This window comes from Ambystoma mexicanum, chromosome 9 (genome assembly GCF_040938575.1).
Source record: "Ambystoma mexicanum isolate Mex_15411 chromosome 9, UKY_AmexF1_1, whole genome shotgun sequence".
In the NCBI taxonomy this organism is placed as follows: Eukaryota; Metazoa; Chordata; class Amphibia; order Caudata; family Ambystomatidae; genus Ambystoma; species Ambystoma mexicanum.
In genome coordinates this window covers 966,276,768-966,304,032 of record NC_090931.1, presented here as the reverse complement: position 1 = coordinate 966,304,032, position 27,265 = coordinate 966,276,768, and the positions used below count along the sequence as shown (strand labels likewise).

At 46.0% G+C, this 27,265-nt stretch overlaps 1 protein-coding gene across 1 annotated transcript in view; it reads right to left on the bottom strand.

Annotated features, from left to right (window-relative positions):
• Positions 1 to 27,265, bottom strand: part of MYO3B (myosin IIIB) — a 3,387,754-nt gene that overhangs the window by 2,135,172 nt on the left and 1,225,317 nt on the right. The window contains exon 8 of the mRNA XM_069616181.1: positions 15,794 to 15,859. Within this exon, the coding sequence (XP_069472282.1) occupies positions 15,794 to 15,859 (66 nt within the window). The remainder of the gene's footprint in view (positions 1 to 15,793; positions 15,860 to 27,265) is intronic.

The following is a 27,265-nucleotide window of genomic DNA, read 5'->3' as shown; positions in this document are numbered from 1 at the left end:
CTACCACTAACAAAAAAAGATTACTATCAATTCGACCATACAGGTCTGTAAAGGGGTTTCTTCTCAGCCTATGAAATGGTGGCTGGCTTCTGACCGTAACCCAAATGTCTCTCTGAATGCTTCCAGGCCCCGGGCCCAGTTGTATAGTTCACATTTCAAGCACAAATATCTCTGTATTCTTCCTCACCAGTTTTTGACTCTTGCAATTGAGCCATGATCACTCCACCCTGCAGTATAGTAACTCTCCTCGCATCTGTCTCTCTCCATCTTGCGGTACTGCTTCTCTCACCCCGTATTGGGGTTTTGTTTCTTGCATCCCGTCTTGGGGTCTGGACACTCTCCTCCCACCACAGGGGATTGTATCTCTTACCCCTTCTTGGGGCCATTTGGTTTTCACCCCTCTTAGGACTCTCTGGTCTCACCCCACCATGGGGGTTCTTCACCTGACCTTGGGTTTGTGTAGATTTCTCCCCACCATGGAGTTGTTTAGCTTTCACTCCAACTATGGGTATCTAGTCTCTCACCCCTCTTGGGTTCTGACTGGGTCTCTTTGCCCTCCTCCCTGGAACAACCACGTACCATGTCTGTTGTGAGGGCATTCCTCAAAGAAGGGGGTCTCCTCAGCTGTCGCAGAACCACCATTCAGATTTTTTCTTGGATACCCGCATCTGTTCATTGTGTCAGCTTCTTTATTGGGCTGATGTTCGATGGTTCATCGGCACCGTGGACTGCGGGTAACGGTCAAGCACTTCTGGCAAGGTCGATACTTCTTCCCTTGTTTGGTCGAGCTTGACTGGCTCAAGACCATCTCAGAGAGAGCAGCTTTCCATGGGCTCCTTGGCTCCTCTGCCCAACCCACCTTCTGCGTGGAGCTGCTTCCTGTCTCCCAGGCACTGGTATTAGATGTCCCAGTACTCACCCGATTTTGCACCTGCTACCAACAATGGGTAGTTAATACCACTGTGGCTCTGCCTGACAAGTGTCTTTCCTATTGCTACACAAAAGCCCAAACTGTTGCCATTGCCAGTACATGTTTGTGTAGTGGTAGATGATGGAGTGCTGATGGAGTCTGTGCCAGTGTTTGTTGACAGGACTTTGGTGAAGGACATGCCTACTGCTTATAAATAAAGTGGCTGAAGGCACGGCTGGTGAAGACATTTTTATTTTCAGCAGTTGTGTTTTTACAGTTCCACTTTAACCTTTAACTCTTCGAATGCTGCGTTGAAATAATACTGTCAGGCACTTCGGGTGCAAGGTTTGATGTTACAGCTTGACAGAGCTAGCTCAAAGATATCCAAGTAATATCCAAGTACTTTTAGTGTGGAGAGGGGAGGAAATGGCTGGGAATGGCCATATGGATTAGCATGACCAGCTGCACTCAATGCGTGGGTAAATAACCAAACAGCACCTACTAGCCTTCTATCCCTCCTCATATGCCATCTCCCCCTAGCTGTACTCCAATGCAATAGGTTTGGCTTATAGATGGCACTTTAGTGCCACATAATAGCCACAAACAAAAATGTATGAAAACCAGCTAATCTTGCAATGAGACAAGATTCTCTTGTCATATTGCAAATGCTAATTAATCTTGAGATTTATTATGTTTTACACAGTCACAAAGGCCACTTATCCATAATGTTTGGGGTTAACACTGTGGTGTAGCTTGTAGGGCACATTTGCGACCATCTATAGTGAAAAGAGCAGAGTTGGTGTGGTTCTGGAAGGGAGACCTCAGTTCACTGCTTCTGTGCTAGAACCACATCAAATTGTCTCAATTGGTGCAAAAGATTAGACTTAAGCAATACTTCGAGGTTCTCGACCCTGGAGAAAACACTCCAAAGACACGTGAAACCACAGGTCTACATCCAAAATCTTATTCTATCCAACTAAAATCACACCAGAATCCATCACCTTTGAGAATGTTTTAATAAAGAAAATGGAAAGAATTTGAACAGGACAACTGTCGCAATTTTCAAAATCTATCAAGACTAGATAGAATAGCGCTAGTTAACCTCGGGAACAACTCCAAGGTTGTCATAAAACCTGCAGACAATGGGGGAGCGATTGTATTAATGAACAAAACAGCTTATGAAGAAATGGTTACCACACTTCTAAGTAACAATTTACACTACCAATGCCTCCCATGCGATCCCACCGAGAGTCTGAGGATCTGTATTTCAACTTTAGTGGAAGTAGCAGTGAGTGAGGAGCACATCAGCAAAAAAGAGGCAGAATTTCTATGCCGACAGTTCCAATGCATTCCTGCATTTTATGCACTGTCTAAGATACATAAAGCCCAGACACCCCCAGGTCAGCCGATCATAGCAGGTATAAATTCCATCCAGGTATAAATTCCATCCTTGAACAAATTCACAATTTGTCGACTTCTTCCTACAACCCGAAATACCTTGAAAGAAGTCCTACTTCAAAGATACCACTGCAGTGATAAACCTGTTAAAGGATGTACAATTCGACTCACAGAAATAGATTCTGGTTACTCTACATATAGAGTCCCTCTACACCTCCATCCCACAGATGGAGAACCTGATGGTGATTGATAAAATCCTGGAGGAACAAACACCCCCACTGGAGATTCCGTGACTTCTCCTATTGCTATTTACTGAAATTGTCCTAAAGAAAAACTTCTTCCTATACAAAGACAATTACTTCGAACAAACATCAGGCACCACAATGGGGGCAACTTTTGCACTGCCACTGGCCAACCTCTTTGTGGTGGACTTCAAAAGGACACACATCTATACTAACATCCATTTTCAAGACAAGATCGCCCTCTGGTGCAGAAATATAGACAATATTTTGTTGATTTATATGGGAGACCAGGCACATCTAGAAACATTTATCACCTGGTTGGACAGCAGAAATAGATATCTAAAATGTACCTTCACTAGCAGCAAAAAAGTAGTACATTTCCTTGACCTTCACATTATGGCAAAGAATGGGAGTTTATGAACTGCAGTATTCAGGAAACCATCAGACAGGAACTCATTGCTGCAATTAGACAGCTTCCATCCTTAAACAATCAAGTCCAAATTACCCTTTGGACACTATCTGAGATTCCGCTGTCATTTCTCTGATACTGCTGAATATGATGCACAAGCAACTGACCTTATGAACAGACTGCAAGCCAGAGGATACCCAAGAAAACATCTGAGACACGCAAAGAAATGTGCACGCAATATCCCTTGAGAAACCAATCTTGCGCAAAATACAAGACCTACACATGATAACCGCATCACAGCAGTACTAAGCTATTCCGCCCAATTGAACAGAGTGAAAAAATAAATACTGAAATTGTGACCATTTCTAAATGTGGGCAGTACGCCCCTATTGCCTCCACGTTTTGCCATCAAAGAGAGGCAAAACATCAGCAACTCTCTAGAGAGGCCCCAAAATCTGGGACCGGGGCCCACAATACACCCAACACTATGGAACTCAACACAACCAGTTGGTCAATCCCCATGTGGCCATTGCTCGGTATGTCCACTCACTTCCAGGACCACCAAGCTAAACCTGGGTCTTCATACCACATGGAGAAACTTACATTTACCAACTGTAACACCAGTCATGTGATTTACCCCATCACCTGCCCTTGTGATTTCAAGTACATTGGGATGATGGACAGGCCCATCAAGAAGAGAATTCAGGAAAACCATTCCTGCATACGGACCAAGAGATTACATTTACCATTGGTGGAACATTTCCTACAAAAAGTCCACAAGGAGAATTAACTAACCTAGACCATTGTGGAAAAGGTGTTAATCCCGCCAAGAAAGGGGTGGCATGGATTCCCTCTTATTAAAAGGGAACACTGATGGATCTTCCATCTCAACACTGACCAACAAGGCCTTAATGAACCTATAAATTGGCAAACCCTTACCACCATATAGATTTACACATGACCAGTCTTGCAGTACTCCAGCCTGAATATCAAGGGCACAATATAAAAATTGTGCACAGATGGCATTGCATTACAGGACCCAGAAACACCTGAGAACTGCCGTAATCACATAAAGTAACGCCTGATGCCCATCAACTAGAACTCATCCCTTTATTGCCAGTGCATGAAATTTAAAGCAATGGACCCCACGCATTCAAAATTCACCATGTTGGTAACCAGTTCATGTCCATCTCTGGGTGCACTATGTCGGCCACTTATTACCCGTGAGCCTAAACCTTCCATCAATTACTCAATTCAATGTAGATCGTTGGGAGACACCATTTCTCGCTCGGCCATCCAAACACACTATGTGTATCAATGCAGATAACTCATAAAAATACGCAGAATGGACAGGCTAGCAACCAGTCCTACGTGTATATGGCAGGTCACCAGAATCTATATATTGGTCCAAGTCCTCTCCAAGATGGCTCCCCGCATGTAACAATAAGAGCAACACACATGCAGCGTACCATGTTCTTCTTGGTAACCACAATAACAGAAAACACAGTAAACCACATCAGTCGCACGGTAAACAACTGATCACGCCGAGTTGCGATGTGTTTGTAAGGAAAGAAGACTTCTGCCGCCACAGCTAAATACATACCATCTAGTCAGACCTGCCAGCATGTATTCTTTATAATTTGGCACAAGAATATCGCAACAATCAGTTTTCACTGGCGCACTAATGTTTGGCTGCACACAACCGGATGCTTCCTCCCCGTTTCCCCCTTATCACACTGATTGTGCTCTCCGCCCAACCCTCTCATTGAGTTATACAAACAGAGCACGTAATGTGCACATGACGGTACAGCCTTGTGGCCAAATTATATCACCTAATTGCACTAGAGAACTACTCTAGAATGGGAGGTCTTCAGGTGCACAGAAACCTTAGACACCTTATACTGTTTATTGTATTTAGCTACATTTCAAGTCCTGCAAAACACATTGATTTACTGTGCAAGGCAAATACACTTGGGGTAGACGGAAAATGTTTTAGTGCATAGAGAAATGGCAGATTCAGTATTTAGAAATCAATTTGTTTTATTTATTTATTTAATTGTTTTATTTCTACCGCACCATAGCCCGCAGGCATCAGGGTGCCACATGTACATGCAGAATCACATTATACAAACAAGTCACGTGACAACATGAATCTACAGATTTTCAGGTGGGTTTTGGTTTAGATTAAGGGAGTTATCTAAACAAGTGGGTCTTGAGTTTCTTTTGTAAGTTAATGTATGAGAGCTCCAGTCTTATTTGTGGTGGGAGGTTATTCCATAAGGTCGCAGCTTTGGTGTGAAAGGCTTTGCCGAGTCTGTTGGTTTTCCTGAAACTGGTGGTTATGAGGTTGCCCTGGGCTTCAGAACTGAGTCCCCATCTCGGTACATATGTAACCAGTTTCTTCTTGAAGTATGCGGGGGTTTCCCATGGACGCACCTGTGGGCTAGCGTCAGGGTTTTGAACTGTATTCTATCTTCGATAGTAAGCCAGTGTAGATTTCTCCTATCTTCACTGATGTTTTCTGTTTTCCTTTTTCCTTTGATGATTCTCACAGACCTATTTTGTATTTTTTGACATTTTGCAATGTGCCTTTTGTTAGCTCCTAGTAGCAGGGAATTGCCGTAATCTAATCTGGACAATATGGTGGCTCTTGCTACTGTGGCGCAATGTTCCTCTATTAGATAGGGGAGTATTCTGTGTAGGAGTCTCAGGTAATATGAGCAGTTCTTAGTTGCATGACTTGGGACTCTGCGCTCAGTGATGCTTCCATGTGCATCCCAAGAGTTTTGACTTTGTTCACAACTTTTATTTGGGTTTCATTGATGTTGAAACACTTGTATTGATGGTTCAGTCTTGCTCTGGCTGTATTAGTCCCAAGAATCATTCATTCTGTATTTTTGGCATTGAGACAGAGCCAGTTGTTGGTCATCCATTTTTCAATTAACTTGTAAAGTTTTTTTACATTGGCACTGTCTTGGGTGTGGTCACCGTTAAGTTCTATGACCAGTTGGGTATCATCGGCGTAAATGATATATGATATGTTATATGATATATGATATGATCTGGCAATTATAACGTGCCTATACACAAGTGTTTCAAGGCGCGAGGAGGCAAGGGAGGGGAAACAGTGGGAAGACAGACAACGATCCTAGTAGGCCACAAGTGTCATTCAGATCGCGGAAGTGCATGGGTAGGGAGAAAGGGAAAAGTGCCTGGGGGAAGGGAGAGGGGAAAGTGCAGTGCATGGGATAGAAGAATAAATAAGATAAATAAAAGAGGCCAGATGGTGGCAAGTGCAAGGTAAGAGGAGACGTAAGTGCTGGTAGGGGGACTGTAGGGATACAGAAACAGTCCCCAGGTGTGGGAGTTGCCAGGGGGGCAGGGCAGGAGTGCAAAAGCAGGGCCTGGCCCCAAGATCAGAAAGGGTGGCCAGGTACCCAGTGCAGTTTCAGCCAGGAATTTCAGCAGGGGAGAGAGGCAGAGAAAGTAGAAGCAAAGAGGAAGGTTTTGAGGTGTTTCTGGAACGGGAGATGGTTCTCCTCAAGTTTCAGGGAGGCAGGAAGGCTGTTCCAGAGGGAGGCCCCTGCTGAAGAGAGAGATCGACCACCAACTCGTTGCTTGGAGAAGCGACTGACCCTGAGGGAGTTGGAGGCAGATGAGCAAAGAGCCCGAGAAGGAAGGTATTTGGGAAGAGAGAGTTGAAGGTATTGTGGTGCCAGGTCCCAGAAGGCCTTGTGGACAATGCAGAGGGGTTTGAACTTAATCCTCGTAGCCACTGGGAGCCAGTGCAGAGATTTCAGTCCTGGAGAGATACGATCCCTGGGCTTGAGGCCAAGGACAAGTCTCGCAGTCCTGTTTTGGATAAATTGCAGAGGGCGGAGAGTAGAGGCAGGCAGATTAAGATAGAGACTGTTGCAATAGCCTTGCAGGTGGGAGCAGGAAGAGGGCCAAGAGAGGCCGGCCAGAGAGCTGCAGGGAAGAAGGGAGTGGATGTGCCGATGAGTAGAATCTCAGTCTTACTGGCATTAAGGCAGAGGTCATTGGCGGCCCACCACTCCTGGATAGCAGACAGACAGACAGAGATGAGGGAAGGAGAGGAGCAATGGTGAAAAAAACACTGATTTTCTTCAGAATCATAAAAAGAAAACTAAAAAACACTGTTAAAAAGAAGTGGTAACAGACTGGCTCCTTGCGGTACGCCGCAGCTTATTTTTTCTGAAAAAGAGAAATGATCCCCCCATTGGACCTTTAACTCCCTGTGCGAGAGAAAGGAGGATATCCGGTCGATTGCCTCTTTGGAACAGTTTGCTCCTCTCTATAATGCTAGTCTGAGTTGCCTGTGGTCCAGTAGGTCAAAGGCTGCGCTGACATCTAATAGTATTAGGAGCCCTGTTTTTCCATTCTCCACTATGTTTTTAGCATGTGGGATTGGAGATCTAGCATTGCAGTCTCTAAACTGTGTGTCTCCCGGAAACCTGACTGTTGGCTGTGAAGGATCTCATTTGTTTTGACGAAAGCCTGAAGTTGGTTTGTGGCGATTTTGGCTAATACCTTTAGAAGAAAGTTACAGTTAGTGATGGGTCTTAGATTACCTGGATCACTTTGGTCTAACTTCGTTTTTTTTTGCTAAAGGTGTGATTGTGACTTTTTTAATTTCAGTCGGTACCAGGCCTTCCCGAAATGCAATACACATGACGTGTTTTTGTTCTAAACCCGAAAGTTAATGGAGTGGAGCTTTACACAGCACTTGGGACTCGGGTGAGGGTGAGAGAACAATTCAAGGACAAAGGCGAAGCATGCTCGTGTTTACCAACAACTGTCACAGAGGCTAATGAAATGCTTGAGTGTGGCTGCATTGCCCTGGAATGGCTTAGATTTCACGGGCCCAAGTCACTCACATACAACCGGAATGCTAGCGCCAAACTGGCATCTTTTTTCAAAGGGGGATCCCACAAGGGTCGGGTGCGGGTGAAGTTTGGAGGAGGGGGCAGGGTTTCCGAGGAAGCAGAGCTCAGAGGGGGCAGAACTAGCAGTTGAACTCCGCTCAAAGCAAATGTTCAAAACAATAGTTTTAAAATTCTGCAATTTTTTCATGCTGCTTCTTTCCAATAACTACGCTGGCAAAATATAAAAGGTGTTCACCTTTTAAACCCAGCAATCTAGATTCCAATATACTGTGGAAAACAAAATATCCAAATATGAGACATATGCTTTGATGACAATTTTGTGTGGTCTTGTCAGTAAGCGTGAACACTGGGAACATGCAACCTGGGTGAAATCCTGGTAGCAAACACTTGTGCAAGATTGCCAGCCTCAAAAACAACCAAGTGGTGCCGTGTCTGCCCTCTGAAAATAAGCGACACTCTCCACCCACATGCATCCTTTCCCCAATCAGCGAAAAAACTGCTCCATTCTCCAGGATTGTAAACTCTCATGCCACATGACATCCTGGGCAAATATTCACGACTCATTTGCACTCTCATCTCCCCTCCTCACCCCCCTGTTAGACTTTCAACTTTTAACAATGCTCTGCTTTATAACAATGGCCTGAAAAGTACACAAACCACTGTAAGGTACGCACACTAATATATTTAAGGTTTATATATTTGTGTGTGTACCTTACCATGGTGTGTGTACTTTTCAAGCCATCCTTTATAAACATAAGGAGAAATATGGGGCCAAACGTGTACAATGTGACTTTCCCCCCATTTTCACTGAGAGACTAGAAATACCAGAATCATTGCTGGCATATTTCACCAAGCCCCTAGCTTCACGTGTGTCCCCCAGGGGTGTTGCTAGGTCTGGAAAGGATCTGGGGCTACGCTAATGAGGGTCTGTCATGACTGTCATGGTTGTAGCTCCTGAGCTTCTATCCGGGGCTACAACCAAAAGACCCAGTGCTATAGCCCCCTCAGTCCCCCCCTAGTAAAGCCTCTGGTGTCCCCTAAGCGAGGTTCGGTGCTCGGTAATGTAATCTGCTGTTCGTGCACTCGCACAGAGTAGATTTGATCACTGAGCCGCCAGGCCAGGCCTGGAGTGAGGCAGGCTGGGTCCCGAGATCTAGCCAGATATCTGATGCCGGATCTCAGAACCGACAAGAGCCGCCCCATTGGCCAGTGCTGGTCAATAGCTGTTCGGCTTTGTGGATGCAGGACAAAGCATAGTAATTGGCTTACTGCATTTCTTCCCTCCATCTAGGGTAGGAAATGGACCAGGACGTAGCGGAGCAGGCCCACCGCTAGCCCTGGCAACTCCCAGATATATTCGTAAGCCTTGCTTTCATCCACGAGCAGCATGCATTTCAAAACATGAGCAGCCCAAGCCTCAGAAGACTGAACGAGAGACTGAATGCTGAAACAGCCAAAGCTCATCATCCTAGTCAGAAGCTGAACAAATTGGTATATATGGCTTGCCATTGACAGACTTATTTTCTGTTAGAGCGAGTATTGTCACCAATGAAAAGAGTAGAGTCCAACTTCCATTTCTCGCTCTAAAGGGTTTGTTGCTGTATCACCATCACAGACATGTTTCCAATTTAAAATTGTGGGCATTATGTTCCCAAAATGCTCTTTGTTTTTATGCAAATCACCAGGCTTAGATTCCATGAAAAAATACTGTGGTGCATAACTGGGCCTGCGGCCCCTCATCTTGACCTCGCTCCCTCCTGCCCCCAGCCCCGCCCCTGAATGGGGAGAGGGTAGTTCCCAGAGTATTTTGTTTTCCATTTCCAGCACTGCGCTCCATCTGCATATGTTCAAATCCAGCAGAGTTTGGCCACATGCTCATGAACGTACCACGGACTGCGGCGGGATCTGCTTGCCTAACACATATGAGCGTCACCAATGCGTTGTTTCCCTGGGGGATCGTTGGCCATCCCATACTTGTCTCAGGTCCCCAGAATTTCCGATTCCATGTTTAGTCTTGCCGGTGGTTTTCCTGGTGCATCAGGACTGTGTTCTCCCCATTGTGCAGGCATTGTGCATTGGTGGAGAGAAAATGAGAAGTCTCCTGATTCGCTAATTAATAGATTACTGATCACTATTTGGGGAGAGCGTGGTGATTCGTCAACACATAATTAAATAGGTTGCTGATCAATAATTTGTGATGATTAGTCTCTTTGGTTCGTCTCCTTGTTTTCTTTTGACTTTGTTCATAATTGTGACTTTTTAGTGATGGATCTAACGACATCTTTTGATGATGTTTAATGAATTAGGATTTATGTTGGTTTTGTAAGAGTTTGTAATAAGCTGACAAAAAATAAAACTTTTTTAAAAAATGTAATTGTTCCCATTGTATAGGTTACCAGTAAATGCCTTTTCTATAAAACGAACAAGAAGTCTTAAGCAGAGAATGGAAGTCTGGACTTAACAGTCAAGTACTCAAAAGAGCCCTGATTAAGAGAGTGGCGGTAATGGTGAAAATGTGGTATTTTAAATACTACTTGTTTGTAAAATGCCACCCAATTATGAGTGGTATAGCCTCGGATATTTAATACCTGGAACGCACAGAAAGCACTGGGTGGGGTGAATGTTTTCCCCTTTCAGTACTAATGTCCCTCAGGCTGTAAATATCCCATGTGATCCCAGCCCATCATCAGATGCCCATTAGATGCCCATCATTAGATGCTTTTTTAATACCTCACGTGTTTACCATTCCCGCCAAAACTCATTAGGTGGTGACATATATGAAGCATCATTTAAGTGCAGTATCAAACGGTTCTAAAATTAAAGTTGAATAATTAATTACGTTTATTGAAAAACTGAAATAAGTATTACGATTTTAGACAGTGCTCTCTACATTATACAGTGTTCCGATTCGCTCCTAAGTCATGAAAGCTGCCGCAGCAAAGAGCCGCCAGCTCAAGTACTGAACTGCTCTCGATATATTTTCAAAACATTTTTTTTCATTGAAAAGGAATGGTCATTGGAGGCTTGTTTACCGGCCTGGAATAGTGTGGTGTGTGTACAGCGCTGTCCAAGAAAATAAATAGGTGATCCCTCCAGGTCAAAAGAAAGAGCTTCAAGAGTCAACCAATCAATCACCCACTGCAGCAGAATACGAAACTACTCACACAGACAATAAGCAGGCTGGTGCCCCGGACAGGTGCTGTCCGCGTGATAGATCGAGCAGTGGGGGTGGAACCATAACAAGCAAGCAGCGTCATATCAACAGTTTTAGGCAGACAGCTAAGAAACAGGATCTTGGTCAACAAGGCCGCTCAAGCCTCTTTCCTGCTGATGCTCTTATTCAGAGTACATCCCTGTTAGGCAAGATTGCATGCAGTACCCTTTTGGTGCACTACAACAACCCTGACCTCCTGGCAATAGGAACCCAACCTCTGGTATAAGTCTGTACTACACAGGTTGGTAGCGTGATTGAGCAGCCAGGCTTATCTCAAGAGGGATCAATGTGAGCTGTAGGGGAGTTACACAGACATTCACAGTTACAGGTATCTAAATAAACACACACAATGTTGCTTGATTAAACAATTATTAATTTATTTAACAGTCAGTTTGAATAAACCTCTTCAGAAGGGGAAATATAATAGTAACACACAAATACACTCAAAAATAAACACTCTCAGTTTCTCTAAATCAGCAAGTTCCCATTTGGGATGGACATGGACAGTTCCTACACCCTCAGGTGACTTAAATAGCTAGGACACTGCGGACATTAATATATCACTGTTGCATTTAGAGCAACGCTTAGGAGCATGTCAAAGAAAAGGGTTATTAGAATAAAACAAGAGATTACACAAATATTCTGAAACAGGTAAGTACTTTTGAACCCCCGATGCAGAGCAAGTTAACCCTTTCCTGGAGGGAAGGTAAAAACACACAATTAGAGGAGAGAAGAGTCATTCAGGGAGCCAGGCTAGGACAAAGTCAATTGGGCAAAAGTCTGGGTGAGCTGAAGCACGTCTTGCAGGTAAGTAGAAGTCTTACACAATGTTTTAGAAGTCTTTGTAGAAAAAGTAGAATCAATTTAGGGTCACAAACTGATTAGGTTTGTGAGGTAAAGAAGCTGTAGCAATTCTACAGAAGCAACCAAGACAAGTCACAACTGAGATCAAGTAAGGCTACACAAGAGGTAAGTTTTCTTAGACTGTACAGTACCTTTGGTTAGAAGAAATGGTTCCAGATGGCTTATGTTCCTGTGTGGCTCTGCAGATCCTGTTGTTCCTGTGCCTCAGTCATGGGGATAAGAGGGAGGACTTCTGGGGACTCCTGCAACACAATGGGACTGTCGGTGACAGAAAAGGACAAAACGTCAGCTCCTCGCGTCTCAGCAAATAGCATGACCGCAGACTCTCAGATACCACTTTGGACTTTCCCCGCATCTGGGGTCCAGCACTAGGAGTCCGGAGGATTGTCCAGCAGCTCGGGTCCGACTTAAAGTGATGCACTCCAATCTGGTGTTCCTCTCCCTGGCACTACGGTTCCTGCAGCAGCAAGGAAGTACAGCCAGATCCGAGAGGATGTCCAAATGAGTTCACTTTGGAGTTGATAGGTCCCACCAACTCAAGGGGAGAAGTCGTCCTTGCAGAGCTTCTCTAGTCGAGGTGAATTCAGAGCTTCTGCAGAGCAGCAGGTCTTCACCTGGCAAACCAACGATCCAGGAGTTGCAGCAGGCGTGTCTTCCAAGTTCTTCTTCAGATTCCTTTGTCCAGTGGTCGACTGCTTTCCAAGCCAAAAAGCCTCGCCTTTTATGCAGGTTTCTCCCATTCATTCCAGCTTAGCTGTCAGTCACACAGCAGGGTGTCTGTCTTGCCGAACAGCCAGGTGGCCAATCACCTTTGGGTGCATTCCTGTAACAAAGGGGATTAAGCACAGGGTGTTTTGGGCACCTCCCTCATTTCCTGCCCCTGCCAGACATACTGGAGCCAGAGGTGGGCTTCACTCATGAATCCCGCCAAAGACAAAACAAACAAAGGGACCAAACCTCATTTGCCATGCAGAGTAAATCTCAAGAAGGACCTTTCCAACAAGAAATGGCAAAAAATGAAGACCAGGGCCATTTTGACAAAATGGGCACTCATGGGTGCTTTACCAAGGCTGTAAAATCACACAATGGTAGTTAAAAGTAAACCACTGCCACCAGCCATTAATTGTAGAAAGTGTAACATAAAAATGTTACATGAGAAACTAGACAAAGGGGATACTAAGTAACCCCTCCAGCACCCTGTGGTAAGATAGTTTGTGCTGGGTCTAGAAAGTTACTATTGGTAAGTAAAGTCAATTTCACTTCACTGCTCTTGGAAACAGTAGTTTATCTAAGAGAAGGTATTTAAACCTTTGGGAAATCTGAAAGACTTCCCTGTGTCACTGCACTGAAGGTGCTATGTGCCACAATGTAAAAAGATGATGCCTATGGAGTCTGTCAGACTCCATAACCAAAAGAAACACACAGTTCAAATCACACAAAAATTCACGAGAGAGTGGGAAAAGGGTCTCACTCTCTCCAGGTTAAAAATGAGTCCTAGAGTCCAGCAAAAGTGCTGGGAGTCTCTAAGGTAGAGAGGAATTAGCACATTTCTGAGAATTCTCCCTTACAATCCCCAATGTGAAAAAACAAGCCAAAGACTGCTTACCACCCAGCATCATCACCCATGAGCAATGTGTGCATTGCAAATGAGCACATGCAAAAATGGAGAACAAGCCAAAGTACAGAGGAAACAGATTAAACAAGAGCATGCTGCAGCAAAATGCACTACAAGACCCACTTCTAAACCGACAAAGGGCAGGCATGGGCACATACTAAAAACTATGATGTCACTGCATGAACCTTTCCAATGCATGTCTGAAACCACATGGGAAAACCTCCAGGATGCGATACATATCCCTTGCATTCGTGCCTTGTTTAAGGACACCCTGATTGCAGACCTACCTCCCCAACGGGCTCCTGGGGCCTTGAACTCCATGCCCCCTTTATCAGGATCAACAACGCGCCAAACAATAATAATATAGAAGGCTTGCCTCCACACCTAACACATCACTGCTCCCCATGTACAGCCATCATTTTTGGAAGCAACCTCCTTGGGGAGTGCCTCCTGTTCCTTAAGGGAGAGGGGTATTTCAAGCCACAAATAGATAGGTAAGCCCAGATTTCTCCAAGTCCATTTTGCCCATGTTCTGCCACTTTATTTTTTTTTAAAAACTACTGGATGAATAGTTCCCAGAGCAGGTGAAGAGTGGGAGCGGAAGCAGACGCTTGCTTCTCTTGGTGTAAATCCATCAAGCAATTTTTGACAATAGGTGAGAGCAAAATCTCCCTGTGCCAGTTTGCATGGGAAATTCAATGTTTGGTACCCCCTATTAACTTTGCCCACACCCCTTTACTCGGCAGAACTGTAGGAAACGTCCCAAAGGAATTGAGTTTTGTTAGGAAACTTTTCGAAAGGCACCAAAGTGAAAATCATCTAAAAATAACGTTTCCTTTTCGGGAGTCCAACTGAACCAAAACTGCAAAATGTCCATCATCGACTCTGTGATATGCATTTCATTCAGATGCTTTTTTTTTTTAGATCAGTAGGGTTATTTGAGTTTTATCGAATATTGGAGCGCTTTTGGCAATCCCTCTGCATGGCAAGTTGTTCACCATGGCATTGCCTTCTTAACAGGAACATGACGTCGAGTAACTGAGACTCGGTCATAGATGATTCAGAGTGTGTTCATGACACTAACACAACTTATCACCACTTGTACTAGCCAAAAACCCACTAGAAGACACCCTGGGTGTGTATGCACCCCAACAACCTCAGGTAGAAACGAGCAAGTGCCCCTAATTTCTATGGCTGACCTGGTGCGCAGAGATTGGGACATTGGGGTACGTGGCGATATATGGGAACAACGGAGTCCGGGCCTTTCCCAGGAATGAGCCAGTGAGAAATGCAGGTAAAGACACAGTTTATATATTTATTTTTTTACTCAAACATTTTGTTGACTCTTGTCAAGGTGGCATTTGACATGCCCTGAGATGACTTTGGCATCACCCCATAATCGTCCAAGGCGGGACATACATGGCCCCACAAAAACCTCATCAGCTCACACCTAAAGTCGGATACTTGTGAGTCAACGACATATGTCGCCACCAGCGTTGGCAAGAGGTCAACCACTTGGGCAATGGCTGACAGCGGAGTAGATAAGCTTATCTTGAAGCACACAGACCATAAAAAGTAACTTTGCCACCCCTTGAAGAGGATTTGCTTTTTACCGTGAAGAGGACAATAAGGTAGGGCGCCACCAGAGTGATAACCTTACCAGACAGCACCACTGTTCCATCACTATGCAGCGGGCGAGGTCCATCTTGTGCACAGCACCTGGGACTCAGAGTGCGCTATGCCAAATCTTGAGTAGCTTGTTTGAGTTGAACAGTGAATCTCTGGTGGGTGCTTGTGACCACATAATGTCAGTTTCCTCAACATCACATGTAATATAAACCAAAGAACAAGACTGGAAGCAGAACCAGGAACACCATAACTGTGATCAGTAAAACATGCATTCATTAAGAACCAGCATTCACCGACTCATCCTTATTCCCCATTCCACCACATTCTCATGTCGGTCTAAAACGGCACATGGCAGACTTGTCTGAGAGCTCTGCGCTGTTGGCAAAAGGCAGGTCCAAGCTTCCGGTTTCATTTTTTTATTTTGTATGAGATATGTTTCTTGCAGAAGTCTGCCAGTCGTGGTGTTTGATGCCATGAATTATATCGCATCTGTCCAGGAGACTGGCCGTCTAATGCAGAAGGTAAGTAAACCCAGTTCCCGAAGCGGAACGCAGCATTTTCAAAGGAAATAAAGTGTAAGAAATCCATAACGAAAACAGACTTACTGGGAGATGAAGTAGCTAAAACCTCTGCACCATTCCCCCGGGCGGCGTAAAGTTGGAGAGGGATTCCTGGGAAAAAACAAGATATGATATGATATGATATTTTTTTTGTATCGCGCACATACACAAGTGATTTAGAGCGCACAAGGCAAAGGATGGGAACAAGGAAGAACAAAAACAATGATCTTACTAGGCCCAGTGACATTGAGAAAGTGCAAGTGCGTGAGGGAGGTAAAGGGGAAAAGTGCATGGAAGGGGGGAAAAGTGGAAAGTACAGAGCAAAGGAAAAACAGATAAATAATAAAAAATAAATAAATAACAAAAGGCAACTAACAGTGGTAGTGCAGCCAGCAAGTGGCAAATGCTGGGTTTAAGGCGGCAGACAGGGTATGTCTGATAAATGCAGGAAAAAGCACCCCCAGCTCGTTTCTTTGAAAAATGACTGACCCTGAGGGAGTAAGAGGTAGAGGAGCGAAGAGCTCGAGAGGTGAGATATTTACGAAAGGATAACTAAATGTATTTTGAACCCAGGCCCCAAAAAACCTTGTGGACAATGCACAGGGGTTTGAATTGAATCCTTGCATCCACTGGGAGCCAGTGGAGAGATTTCAGGGCTGGAGAGATACAATCCCAGGGCTTGAGGTCAACGACAAGTCTTGCAGTCCTGTTCTGGATGAGTTGCAAAGGGCGGAGAGTAGAGGCAGGTAGATTTAGATTTTAGAAAGAGGCTGTTACAATAGTCCAACCTAGAGAGAACAAGGGCTCGGGAGACAGTGAGCTTCTGGGGGAAGGAGAGGAAAGGCAGAGTGCCTCTGAGAAGGTGCAATAGGAAGTTTGACTTGTTAGAGACATCAGCGAATTGGGCAGAGAAGGAAAGAGTGGAATCAAGGATGACCCTGAGGTTCTTAGCCTTGCAGGTGGCGTTAGGAGGAGGGCCAAGGGAGGCCGGCCAGAGAGTGAGGGGAAAGGAGGGTGAAGGTGTGCCAATGAGGAGGATCTCCATCTTGCTGGCATTCAGGCAGAGATCATTGGTGGCTCACCAATCATGAATGGTAGTTAGGCAATCAGAGATGAGAGATGGAGAGGAGGTGGCAGAGGGAAGCCTGAAAATGAGTTGAGTGACGGCAGCATAGCACTGGAAATTGGAGCAGAAAATGGCAATGCGGTGTGCGAGAGTTGCCAGGTATTGGTTGAAAAGCCAGGGCGAGAGGTTAGACCCCTGGGGAACACCACATGTAGAAAGGGAGACAGATGAAAGGAAGGACCCAAGTTGGACCTGGGAGGGTCGATCAGAGTGGAAAGAGGTCAGCCAGGCCAGAGCCAGATCAGTGATACCCAGGTTGTCATGGAGACGGTTGAGCAGAATGGTATGGTTGACTGTGTAAAAGGCAGAAGAGAGATCGAGTAGGATGAGGATAGAGGGAATGTTAGAATCAAGGTTGGAGAGCAAATCTTCACGGATGTTTAGGAGCGCAGTTTCTGTGCTTCTAGCAGCTCTAAAGCCAGACTGATGGTCGTGGAGACAGCCAACAGAATCAGAAAGAAGGTTAAGCTGAGAGATGTCCAGCTTTTCCAGGAGTTTGCCCAGAAAAGGAGTAATGGAAATTGGGCGATAGTTACCCGGGCAAGAAGGATAAGCTGTGGGTTTCTTGCTTGATGGTTTTAGAGGGTATCAATGTGGTCCTCGAGGGTTTTAGAGGAACAGGGATGAACCTGTTTTGATGAGGCTTTCATAGATCGACTTGTCTAGTGACCTTGTCGGGGGAGAAAAGAGGAAAGGACGAGAAAGAAGGTGGGGGTGGCTGAAGGAGGATAAGCGTACACAGAAGGAGAGGGGAGAGGAGGGGTAGGGTAGGAGAGGATGGACAGGATGTCCTGGGTTTTTTAGATGAAGTGAGAGGCAAGGGCATTGCAAAGAGCCTGGGAGGCGACAGGAGGGGCAGAGACTGCAGCAGGTTTGGTCAGCTCCTTGCAGATTTTAAACAGTTCGGCCAAATTGTTAGTTGCTGCAGAGACACAGGCTTGAATGTGGGCTCTCCTCTTGGTGTGACAGAGTCTGTATTGCCTTTGGGGCACGTGACAGGCCAGTTTGTCAGAGGATGAACAAGAAGCACTCCATTTCCTCTCAGCCACCCTACACGTATGTTTAAGTGTAGCTAGGTCAGAGTAATACGAAGAATTGCACTTTTCTTTGGACTTAGAGAGGATCCTTGTGACAGGGGAAAGAGCATCCAGAGTATCAGATATAGAAGAGTAGAGCAGAGACAGGGCTGTATCGGGATGTGAGGCAGCCAGAGGTGGAGGGGGGAGAGATGGTGGTGGCAAAAGCCTCCAATGACACACGCTTCATGGGCTGGATATCCGAGAATGTAGGTGGCAGTGTTGGGTAGGGTTGCCTGGGGGGAGGCGAGGGACAGATGAGAGGTGAGGAGGGAGTGATTGGGGTGGAGAGGAGGAGGTCAGAGGAGATCAAGAGATCAAGTGTGTGCCCTGCAGAGTGTCGGGCCAGAAGGGAGGAGAGAAAGGGAGAGGGAGTCGCAGAGATCACGGAAGAGTACAGAGCATGAACAAGGAGAGTCTAGATGGATATTGAGGTCACCAAGGAGGAGGAGTTGAGTGGTTGAGGCCAGGAGGGGGGAGGAGGGGCCCACCCACTTAGAGAGAAATGAGGAGATTTGACCAGGAGGGTGGTAGATGGTAGCCAAAGTAAGAGAATTGCTAGGAGAGAGAGAGCCTGTAGACAAGGCATTCAAAAGAGGAGTAAGTCTGAGTGGGAATGATAGAGGCAGGAATCCACTCAGGAAAGATCAGGGCTACACTCCGGGCCAAGAGGAACTAGGTGCCGAGACGATCTTGTAGCCATCTGAGAGGAGAGTGTCTAAGCTCATGACAGAGCTGGCCGTGAACCATGTCTCGTAAGACCGAGGACATTCAGGTCAAATTCTTCAAGGAGGTGGCAGATGTCAGAAGAGTGTTTGAGAGCAGAGCGAGAATTGAGCGTGGCAAAATGAAGAAGGTTGCCAGCCTTAAAGACCTTCCAGGAAGGGGTACAAACCAGAGGTATGCCCTGCCGAGGAGGAGAAGGAGCACGAGGTGGGGCAGAAGAGGAGGATAGAGAGGGTAAGGTAGCCAAGGAGGGAGAGTAGGGGACAGCAGGAGATGAAAGGAAATTGATGAGGCAAGGCAAGCGCCTATCAAAGAGGAGGAGATTGGCCTGAGGGCCATGGACCATGACGGTGCCATTAAGGTAGACATTAATGATGACTTTAGAGGAGTCGAAGGAAGCCATGAGAACTTCCCAGTCGGTGCCACCATTAATGGAAGAGGAGGAGACAGGACAGAGCACAGAGATCATATGAAGAGTCCATAGATCTGGCGAAGGAACGACAAAGAGGATGTCAGTGAGGGTGTATCTGGAGGAAGCGTTAGAATAGGTGACAGTGATAGGGAGGCCAGGGTTAGAGGCCAGGATATCCTTTATGAACTTCTTCCTACCAGACTTAGTGAGAAGCAGTTGGAAAAGATAGGAGAAACAAAAAGCGCCATTGGGAGTGGTAGGCAGGAAAGGAGGGAGAAGTGGGGGGGAGCAGGTAGGAGTGGAAAAAGAGTGGTGAAGTCACAAGGCCAGCAAGTTACAGGGAAGCAACGGTTACAAGCAAAGTGCAGGGCAAGTTAGCAAAGTACAGCAAGAGTTGACTTTCAACCCAAAAAGCAGAAACAGCAGGATTTGACTTTCAAAACAAAAAGCAAAAACAGCAAGATTTGACTTTAAACCAAAAGGCAAATACAGCATGATCCAACCTTCAAACCAAAAAGCAAAAAACACCAAGATTTGACTTTCAAACCAAAAAGCAAAAACAGCAAGACTTGACTTTCCGATTGGGTTCAGATGTTAGCTAAGGGTTTAGAAACGCAATGCAAATCAGAATGTAAACATGGGAGAAACAGGCATAAGGGATTGTGAAAGTCAAAAGGGGGGTAAGGAGTGAGTCCGGAATGAGGGAATTAACCCATAGTTCAAGAGGTGACAATGTCAAGGCAGTCCAGGTTCCATTGAAGAGTGAGGTAGTAGCATCAGAAAGTTCAGGTGCTGGGGTACAGAGAGGATCCAAAGTAGCGTACTGGTAGCAGACAGGGAGCAGACATGGGCCTTAGTTGTGGGCCTTGGTTTGTCTGGGCCAATACCGCCTCTCAGTTGCTCTGATTGGTGTTTCAAGACCAATGCAACCTATGGGAGGGGGGAGTTAGGCCAGGCCAGCCAGCTCCCAAAGCCAAAATAAATCTGGCCATCTTGGAAAGGCCAGAATAAGTAAAGGCACCAGTCGGTAAAAATGAGGAAACAGGCAAAACCCAGGCAAAACTGAGGTAAAAAAACAGGCAAAACCCAAGTGCATACAAAGGAGTAAATGCGCTTGCAGGGGGAAATAGTTCTCTTATGTGCACACAGAAAGTCGGATAGACCTAGATCGGGAAAAACGTATTTATACTTATTGAAATCTACAAGAAACATACATGCATTCCACAAGGGTAACTCCAAGTCTAGGCCAGGCCCGTATTACTGTTGCCAGCAGGGATGCACTGCACCAGTGAACTGTGTGGACCTGATTCATGGAATTTTTTGCAAGGTTCAAAGTTACTTTGCACTGCTGAAAAGTGTCTTTGCACTGCCAACACAAACCCCGATTCATGGAACTGTGCAAAGAGTATTTTTGCAGTGCAAAGTCTGGGCAAAGTCAGTGCACAGTCATTTTTGCAGTACAAAACGACTTTGCACTTTGCACGGCCACCCTCATCTGAGGCTCTCTCAAGGCAGCTGTACCTGGGCAGTCAGCGAAGGGCTTCAGCAAAGGGCAGCTCACTTTCTGTGCAGCTCCTATTCCCTGTTGGCCCCTTTTCACTAGTGGAAGCCTGACGGCAACTTTCACTGTGGCTACACCCAGGTAAGTTGGTAGAGGTGGGGAACACAGCCATTACAGTGCTCCTAGAAATCCAGCCGCTTATTAATTCCACTAATACCCGCAATTAATATATTACTGTATACCTGCATATGCCGTTTTGTCAGTACGCTGTACCTTACTGTGTTCCCTGGTTAGCCACCAAAACCAAGAGCACTGTACCTGAACTACAACTTTATGTGAGTAGAATTCCATTCAACACTGGTTTCATCTACACATTTCACTACATAGCCCTTGTTGAATCTGAATATTTTCCCACTTCACTTTAGCCACTGTTCATGTTGGAAAGCTAACTGCATTTTCAGTCACAACTCTTGCTTGAAACTAGCGACATTGTTAGGCACTATTCATGTTTGAATGTAGTGACATTTCAGGCACTGTTCTTATTTGTTTCCAAGTGCATTTTCAGGCACGGTTCTTGTTTTGAATCTAGCGAAATTCTTCATGCACTGTTCTGGTTTCTATTCTAGCCACATTCGAGGCCCTATTCTCAATTCTAGCTTCCCATCATGCCTCACACATCCATGAATAGAGCGGCCCACTGGCGTTACTGAATCCAGACCACAAATATTCTCTGCCCCTCTTTCCCTGTCCATCTCCTCCCCATTCCTCTCCCAACACCCATATACGGACACTGCTCGCCCCTATCCACCCCACTCTTCCCAACACTTCTCCACCTTCCACCCCCACACTTCCCCCCATCTCGCATGTCCCTTCTGCAAGTGCACATCACACTTCCCAGAATAGAGCTGCACGCTGGTGTTCCAGAAACAAGACCATTGACCCTAGCTGCTGCCCTCCCCTAATGCCTCTTTCTTCTCCCCACCTCTCCCTACACCCCAACAAACACATACCCCTAACCCCATCCAACCCCCTCTGCCCATCCCTCCAACTCCTTCCACCGCACAACCCCCTCCAATATTCCCAAACTCACATTTCCCTTCCCTAAGTGTAGCTCGGGACGCCTTGGCTGACACGCTGTTCTCAACATTCCCTCCTACACTCACACACACACACACACACACACCACAACCTCCCAGACACCCCAATAAACTCAAAGGCCACATCCTCTGCAGGACATCGCACCCCCAATCCTCTCCTCAGCTCCGACCAAGAACCTCCCTTGTGCCACTCGCATACACTGCCTTATCCTCCCCTCTATCCCCAACCCTGTCCAATCCCTCTTTCACTCCCCTAAATCTCCCTGCGCTTAACCCACCCCACCAGCCCTCCTCCCAATGCCTCTCATCTACCCCCAATTTTTCCTCCCCGCTCTCCTACCCTTGACTAGCACACCCCTCCGCCACCTTGCAGACAGACCTCCTACCCCTCACCTCCACCATACTCCACACACACCAATTCCTCCTCCCACTCCAAGACCTAACCTCCCTCACAAACCCTACCTGCTCACTTGCATCCTCATCAATGCCAGATCTGACTCCAAAAACAAACTCATAATTTTATGATGAAAACAGACATCCTCTTCATCAATGTATCCTGTCTCTCTGACGACTTCAACCCCATCGCATGCAAGGCCTTCCCCCCTGGCTACTCCCTGATCATTCACAATAGGTCCAGCAGAGCTAGAGGACTAGTCATCCTTCAAAAACAACACCTCTCAGTCTTACACAACAAGAAACAACCCTGAACCATCGACTGCGAATCACTTCTAGTAAAAACCCACCTCTCCCCTTCCATCACCCATGGCTTCTTACTCCTTAACCAACCTCCTGGCTACAATCGAATCTTTGCAGAAGACTCCCTTAGTGACTCCCTATCACCCATCCTGATTTTGCACCCATCCCTCACCATATTAGGAGATTTCAACATCTGGTTTGACGTTCCCTCTAACCCTATGACCCGTCCACTCATCGATAGCATGGAAGCTCTGGACATGACCCAACTGATATCACAACACACTCGGCAGCACACAACCTTGATGCCTTACTCAGCTCCACAAACCTGATCTCCAGTCTGCTTCCCCGTCCTCTCATCTGGACCAACCACTGTGCCATATTCGTCACCCTCCTGACCTCCGCCTCCTGTCTCCCTAGCCCTTACTCTGCCTCATCACGCTCCCCTGTACCTCTCTAGAATAAGGTCACTATAAACCCCGAGCTGGGCGATTCCCTTCTAGCTCCCTCCCAGTCCTCACATTCCATTAAGTACCACCCTCTATTGAAATATTTGACCAATGGCTCTCCAATGCTCTCATCCCGCTCACTCTGATGTGATGCGCTGCCCACCAGAGATCTGACCCTAATCCCAAATGATACACGCCCTCCCTCAAATCCCCCAAAACCCTGAAGCATCACCCAGAGCGCATTTGAAGGGCCAACGCAATGCTCCAAAACAGTCCCAGACAGACCAGGGTCTATAGAATTGGAATTAGGAAAGCCAAAAGATCCTTCGACGAAACCGAATTTTCAACTCCTGTAACCCTAGCAAGGAACTCTGCAGGACTATCGCAGAATTCAAGACTCCATGCTGTTTCATCCCCCCGCCCACTCCCAATCACCCTGCAATAACATGTCAGGTGTGAGAAACCAGAAGATGTCTCACCCACTAGTCCCCGGGGAGCTGTCATCCTGGTTGCCAGGACACAGCCATCTCTTTTGGATCTAGTTCCTGGGGGCGGACCAGTGCGGGAGGATCACCTGGGTGAGGGGTCTTCGGGGAGTGGGGCACTAGACAGTGAGACGTGGCAGCCCCTTCCTTATAATGCCTTTACCCTATCCTAGCCGGTGAGATATTTAGGAACTCTACCCCTCTTTTTACAACACAAACACTTTCTCACTGACAGCCCGCTCTAAGGGAAAACAGACTAACATCTGAGCCGTGTACCTGGCGTGTCCCAATACAATGGTCAGGCAAGGTCAGGCAATTACTGATCATCACACACACCTGACTTCCATTACACTTCCCCACAAGGATAAAAGGCGTAGCATGAAAGCACACTCTGAGCGAGGCAAAGCACACAAGGTAACAGCAGTTCCAAGATGGCAGTTTAACAAGAGGAGAAAGATGACAAAAAGAAGGGGGTCACAAGGAGGAAAGTTCCCTTGACCTTTTTTGACAAGGAACCATTACTTTCACGAGACCTTGAGAGAAAGCTTAAGACCAGGAAACCAGGCTGAAGAATCCTGCATTGTATGTCAGAGGTACCCGGGGCCCTCGCACGTCAGTAATCAAGGCGGCGAGAATCTCCATCCACTGTGGTACTGTCCTTGGCTCCAAGAATAAAGCCGCTTTAGTGACAGCAACACAACCGGTGAGTTGGGGAGACCGATACAAGACCGGTCTGTGTTGAATCCAAGGTTGCAAGCAGCAACATTGTATGGCGAGCGCTGGAACGAACATTGTTAAAACGCGTGTGATGAGAGAAGCAAATGAAGTTAAACTGCTGATGAGTGATTGAACACTAAAGCAAACTACAATACCTTTGACAGAGTGGTCCGGCACCGTGTGGGTGCTCAATCAAAGGTCTCTGTTAGGGAGCCAACTAAGAAGTAAGAAAAGTAGATAAAGTTGGTCCGAGCCCGACGGGGGAAATCAATTGAGAGAGAATGAATAAATGTGAATCGAAGTGGTCCTGCAAAGGGTGAAGTCAAATCCCATGCACAGTCGAACGTCTTCGATTTCGATGAAGTAGATACAGGTTTGGAAAAGTACATGGATTTGGTCCGAGCCCGACAGAGGGAGATCAAATGAAAGCTTTGTGTTACAGTGGGTCTGAGCCCGGCGGAGGGGGGCTCAGTGTGAGTCGAGAATCACCCAAGAAGTTGTACATGAGAATCCTGAGGAGAAAGGAACTTTTGAATTTTTGTTTGTCGCCTTCAGGCCTTCTGAAGTAAGAGACTTTGAATGGCAAAGAGACTTTGACATAGAAGGCCCTGATACTGAGATCTGAACTGCATACTCATGCTAGAAAAGCCAGAGACTGGGCTAAGCTTGAATGTGCTGCCTTGTCCCATGCTGAAAACATGGGGAAGGGAGGCCAACGGCTTCAATATCCTGACATATCATTTCTTGAACACTTTTCTTTTTGCATAACATTGTTTCCCACACTATTTGTATTTAGAAGTAAGGATTGGCAATATGTTTTTTAGTATATGCCCTTTTATTTTGACTGACTCGACTAGGACTGCATTATTATTATTTGATGGTCATAGCTTGCTCCCATCTTTAGATTTAGGATTAGATAAGCGTTCTTCAAAGCCCATTGAAGTTCAATAAACAGCCTTGAACTGTGGTCACTTGCGTCTGTCTTATGGTTTAATACCATGCCTTCCTTACACAGGCCGCTTTTACCCACATCTCTATAGGAGCAAAGACGTGTGCGTTTCTATACTGTGCACTCGCCCTGGCCTCCAAAGAGATAGGATTGTGGTAGTGGAGCTGCAGTGCTGAAGTGTCCGTTATGTCTGCTACTTTTGTGCTGTCAGCTGGCTGTTTCTCTGTGGACGGCGGAATGAGTAATTAGGTCTTTTTTGGGTTGTTTACAAGTTACTTCTAACAGCCACTCTTATGTTAACTGTTTTCAATACCAACAACTGGGTTGCTTACCAGCAGTAGCTCACTAGTAGGCAATCTCAGCAAATTGTTGACGATATGGTGGTGCTCTGGTATCTGTGGAAGACAGATTACTTCCAAAGAAGTAATTGCTTGTTTTCTCTTGCAGGTAAATGGCGGTGGGGTCAAGGAAAGGTTTAGCATCCCACAGACAAATATGCAGGTAAGTGGTTTACAGAGTTTAAATGTGATTTTTGTTATTCGTCATGCCGAAATGTCAACAGTCTTTCTGTATGTCAAATATATCAACAGGATGTCCTTGTACAGAGAGGGGGTATTGGTAAATGAGGCTTTCCGATAATGTGAAGGAACAGGCCCGTTTTGTTCACGGGACGTAGTTAATGCAATGCAGGCAGCATAGAGGCAGTGAGCATGCTGCCCCCGGTACCTGTTTCTTTCACGGGCATATGATATGGCGTCGGAGCGCAGCACACACTTATGTGCCTGCGGGTGTTTGGGTGCGAAAGCAATGGAGCACAGAGAAAGTCTTTAACAGAACCCTTTTCGGCAATGTTATGTCATGGCTGCTGATTCGGGACTCACGTCGATCGTCTGCTCTTCCCTCGGATTGCGGAGGCTGCAAGCGTCACCAGCACAGAAATGCTAGTTTCCTTAGTTAGTGAGCATCTTTTCTGAATATAACTGTTTTTTTCATTAGAGAGCTCCGGGACCTGGGCTCAGTAAGCATCAGACAAGTTCCCAACACTTGCAACTAACGTTAAGCACGGGTTCCCCACTGGGTGGGGTTTATATTGACTGAAGTCCTAAACCACTGCACTGCTCCCTGGTGCTTTCCCTTGGAGGGCCAGACGGGGGCCATTTTGGTAGTGTGGTCACTGGGAGTAAATGGTGGCCATCTTGGAGCAATATTGATATACTAGATATGCCCAGTCTGTCAGTGGCTTATGTGGTATGTGCTACTAGATGAGGCTGACAGGATCTTGGGCAATGGATTCCTGACATCCATAATGAACTATTCTCTTACTTCTGGCACCTTTCCTGAGGCCTTCAAAACATCCTACATGAACCCCTTCTGAAAAAGTACACTCTCATCCCGCTCCTTCCTTCCAATTACCACCCTATACCCAACACCTGCTTCATTGCCATACTCTTAGACCGCACTGCATACTCATAACTCTGCATCTGCACAGAATCCAACTTATTTATTTTATTTATCTATTTCTAATGCACCATAGCCCATAGGCATCAAGGCGCGGAGAGGCAGATTAGAGAAGAAGAAAGGGGAAAGAGTGGACCATCATACGATGGATACAGTTACTATGAGAACAGAAAGGTCTTCAGTGTTTTTTTGAATGTAGTCAAATGTCCTTCCTGACGCAGCTTTACAGGCAATTTGTTCCATGCCATAGCAGCCTTCAAAGGATATGACAGTTCCTTTCCCCTGGCCCTTTTGTATTTAGGGCAGGCCAGTCGCATAGAGTCTTTCGATTTAGTAATACTGGTGGAATTCTGGGTGACAATGCGCTCCTTTAAATATTAGGTGCATTTCCAAACAGACATTTGTGGGTCATTTTATTGATTTTAAATTCTATTCTTGCTTCTACCGAGAGCCAATGTAAGTTCCTTCTATGCATAGATATGTGTTCATGTTTCTTGACATTTTTTATTGCTCTAACAGCGTCATTCTGTAGGATCTGCAATCTTTTAACACATGCTTTGCTGGCTCCATCCAGCAAAGCCTTACAGTAATCCAACCTTGGCATGATTAAAGCTCTAACCAAGGTGGTGCAATTAATGTCTGAAATGAGGGGTTTCACGAGGCGCAGAAGCCTTAGATAATAATGAACATTCTTAGTTACATTTGCAACTTGGGGATCAGCATTAATAAGAGATGTTTCAATCATAACACCAAGTGTTTTTACTTTGCTCACTATATTTATAGGGTGTTGGTATGTAGAAATTAGTGTAGGCCATTCCTAGCTTTTCT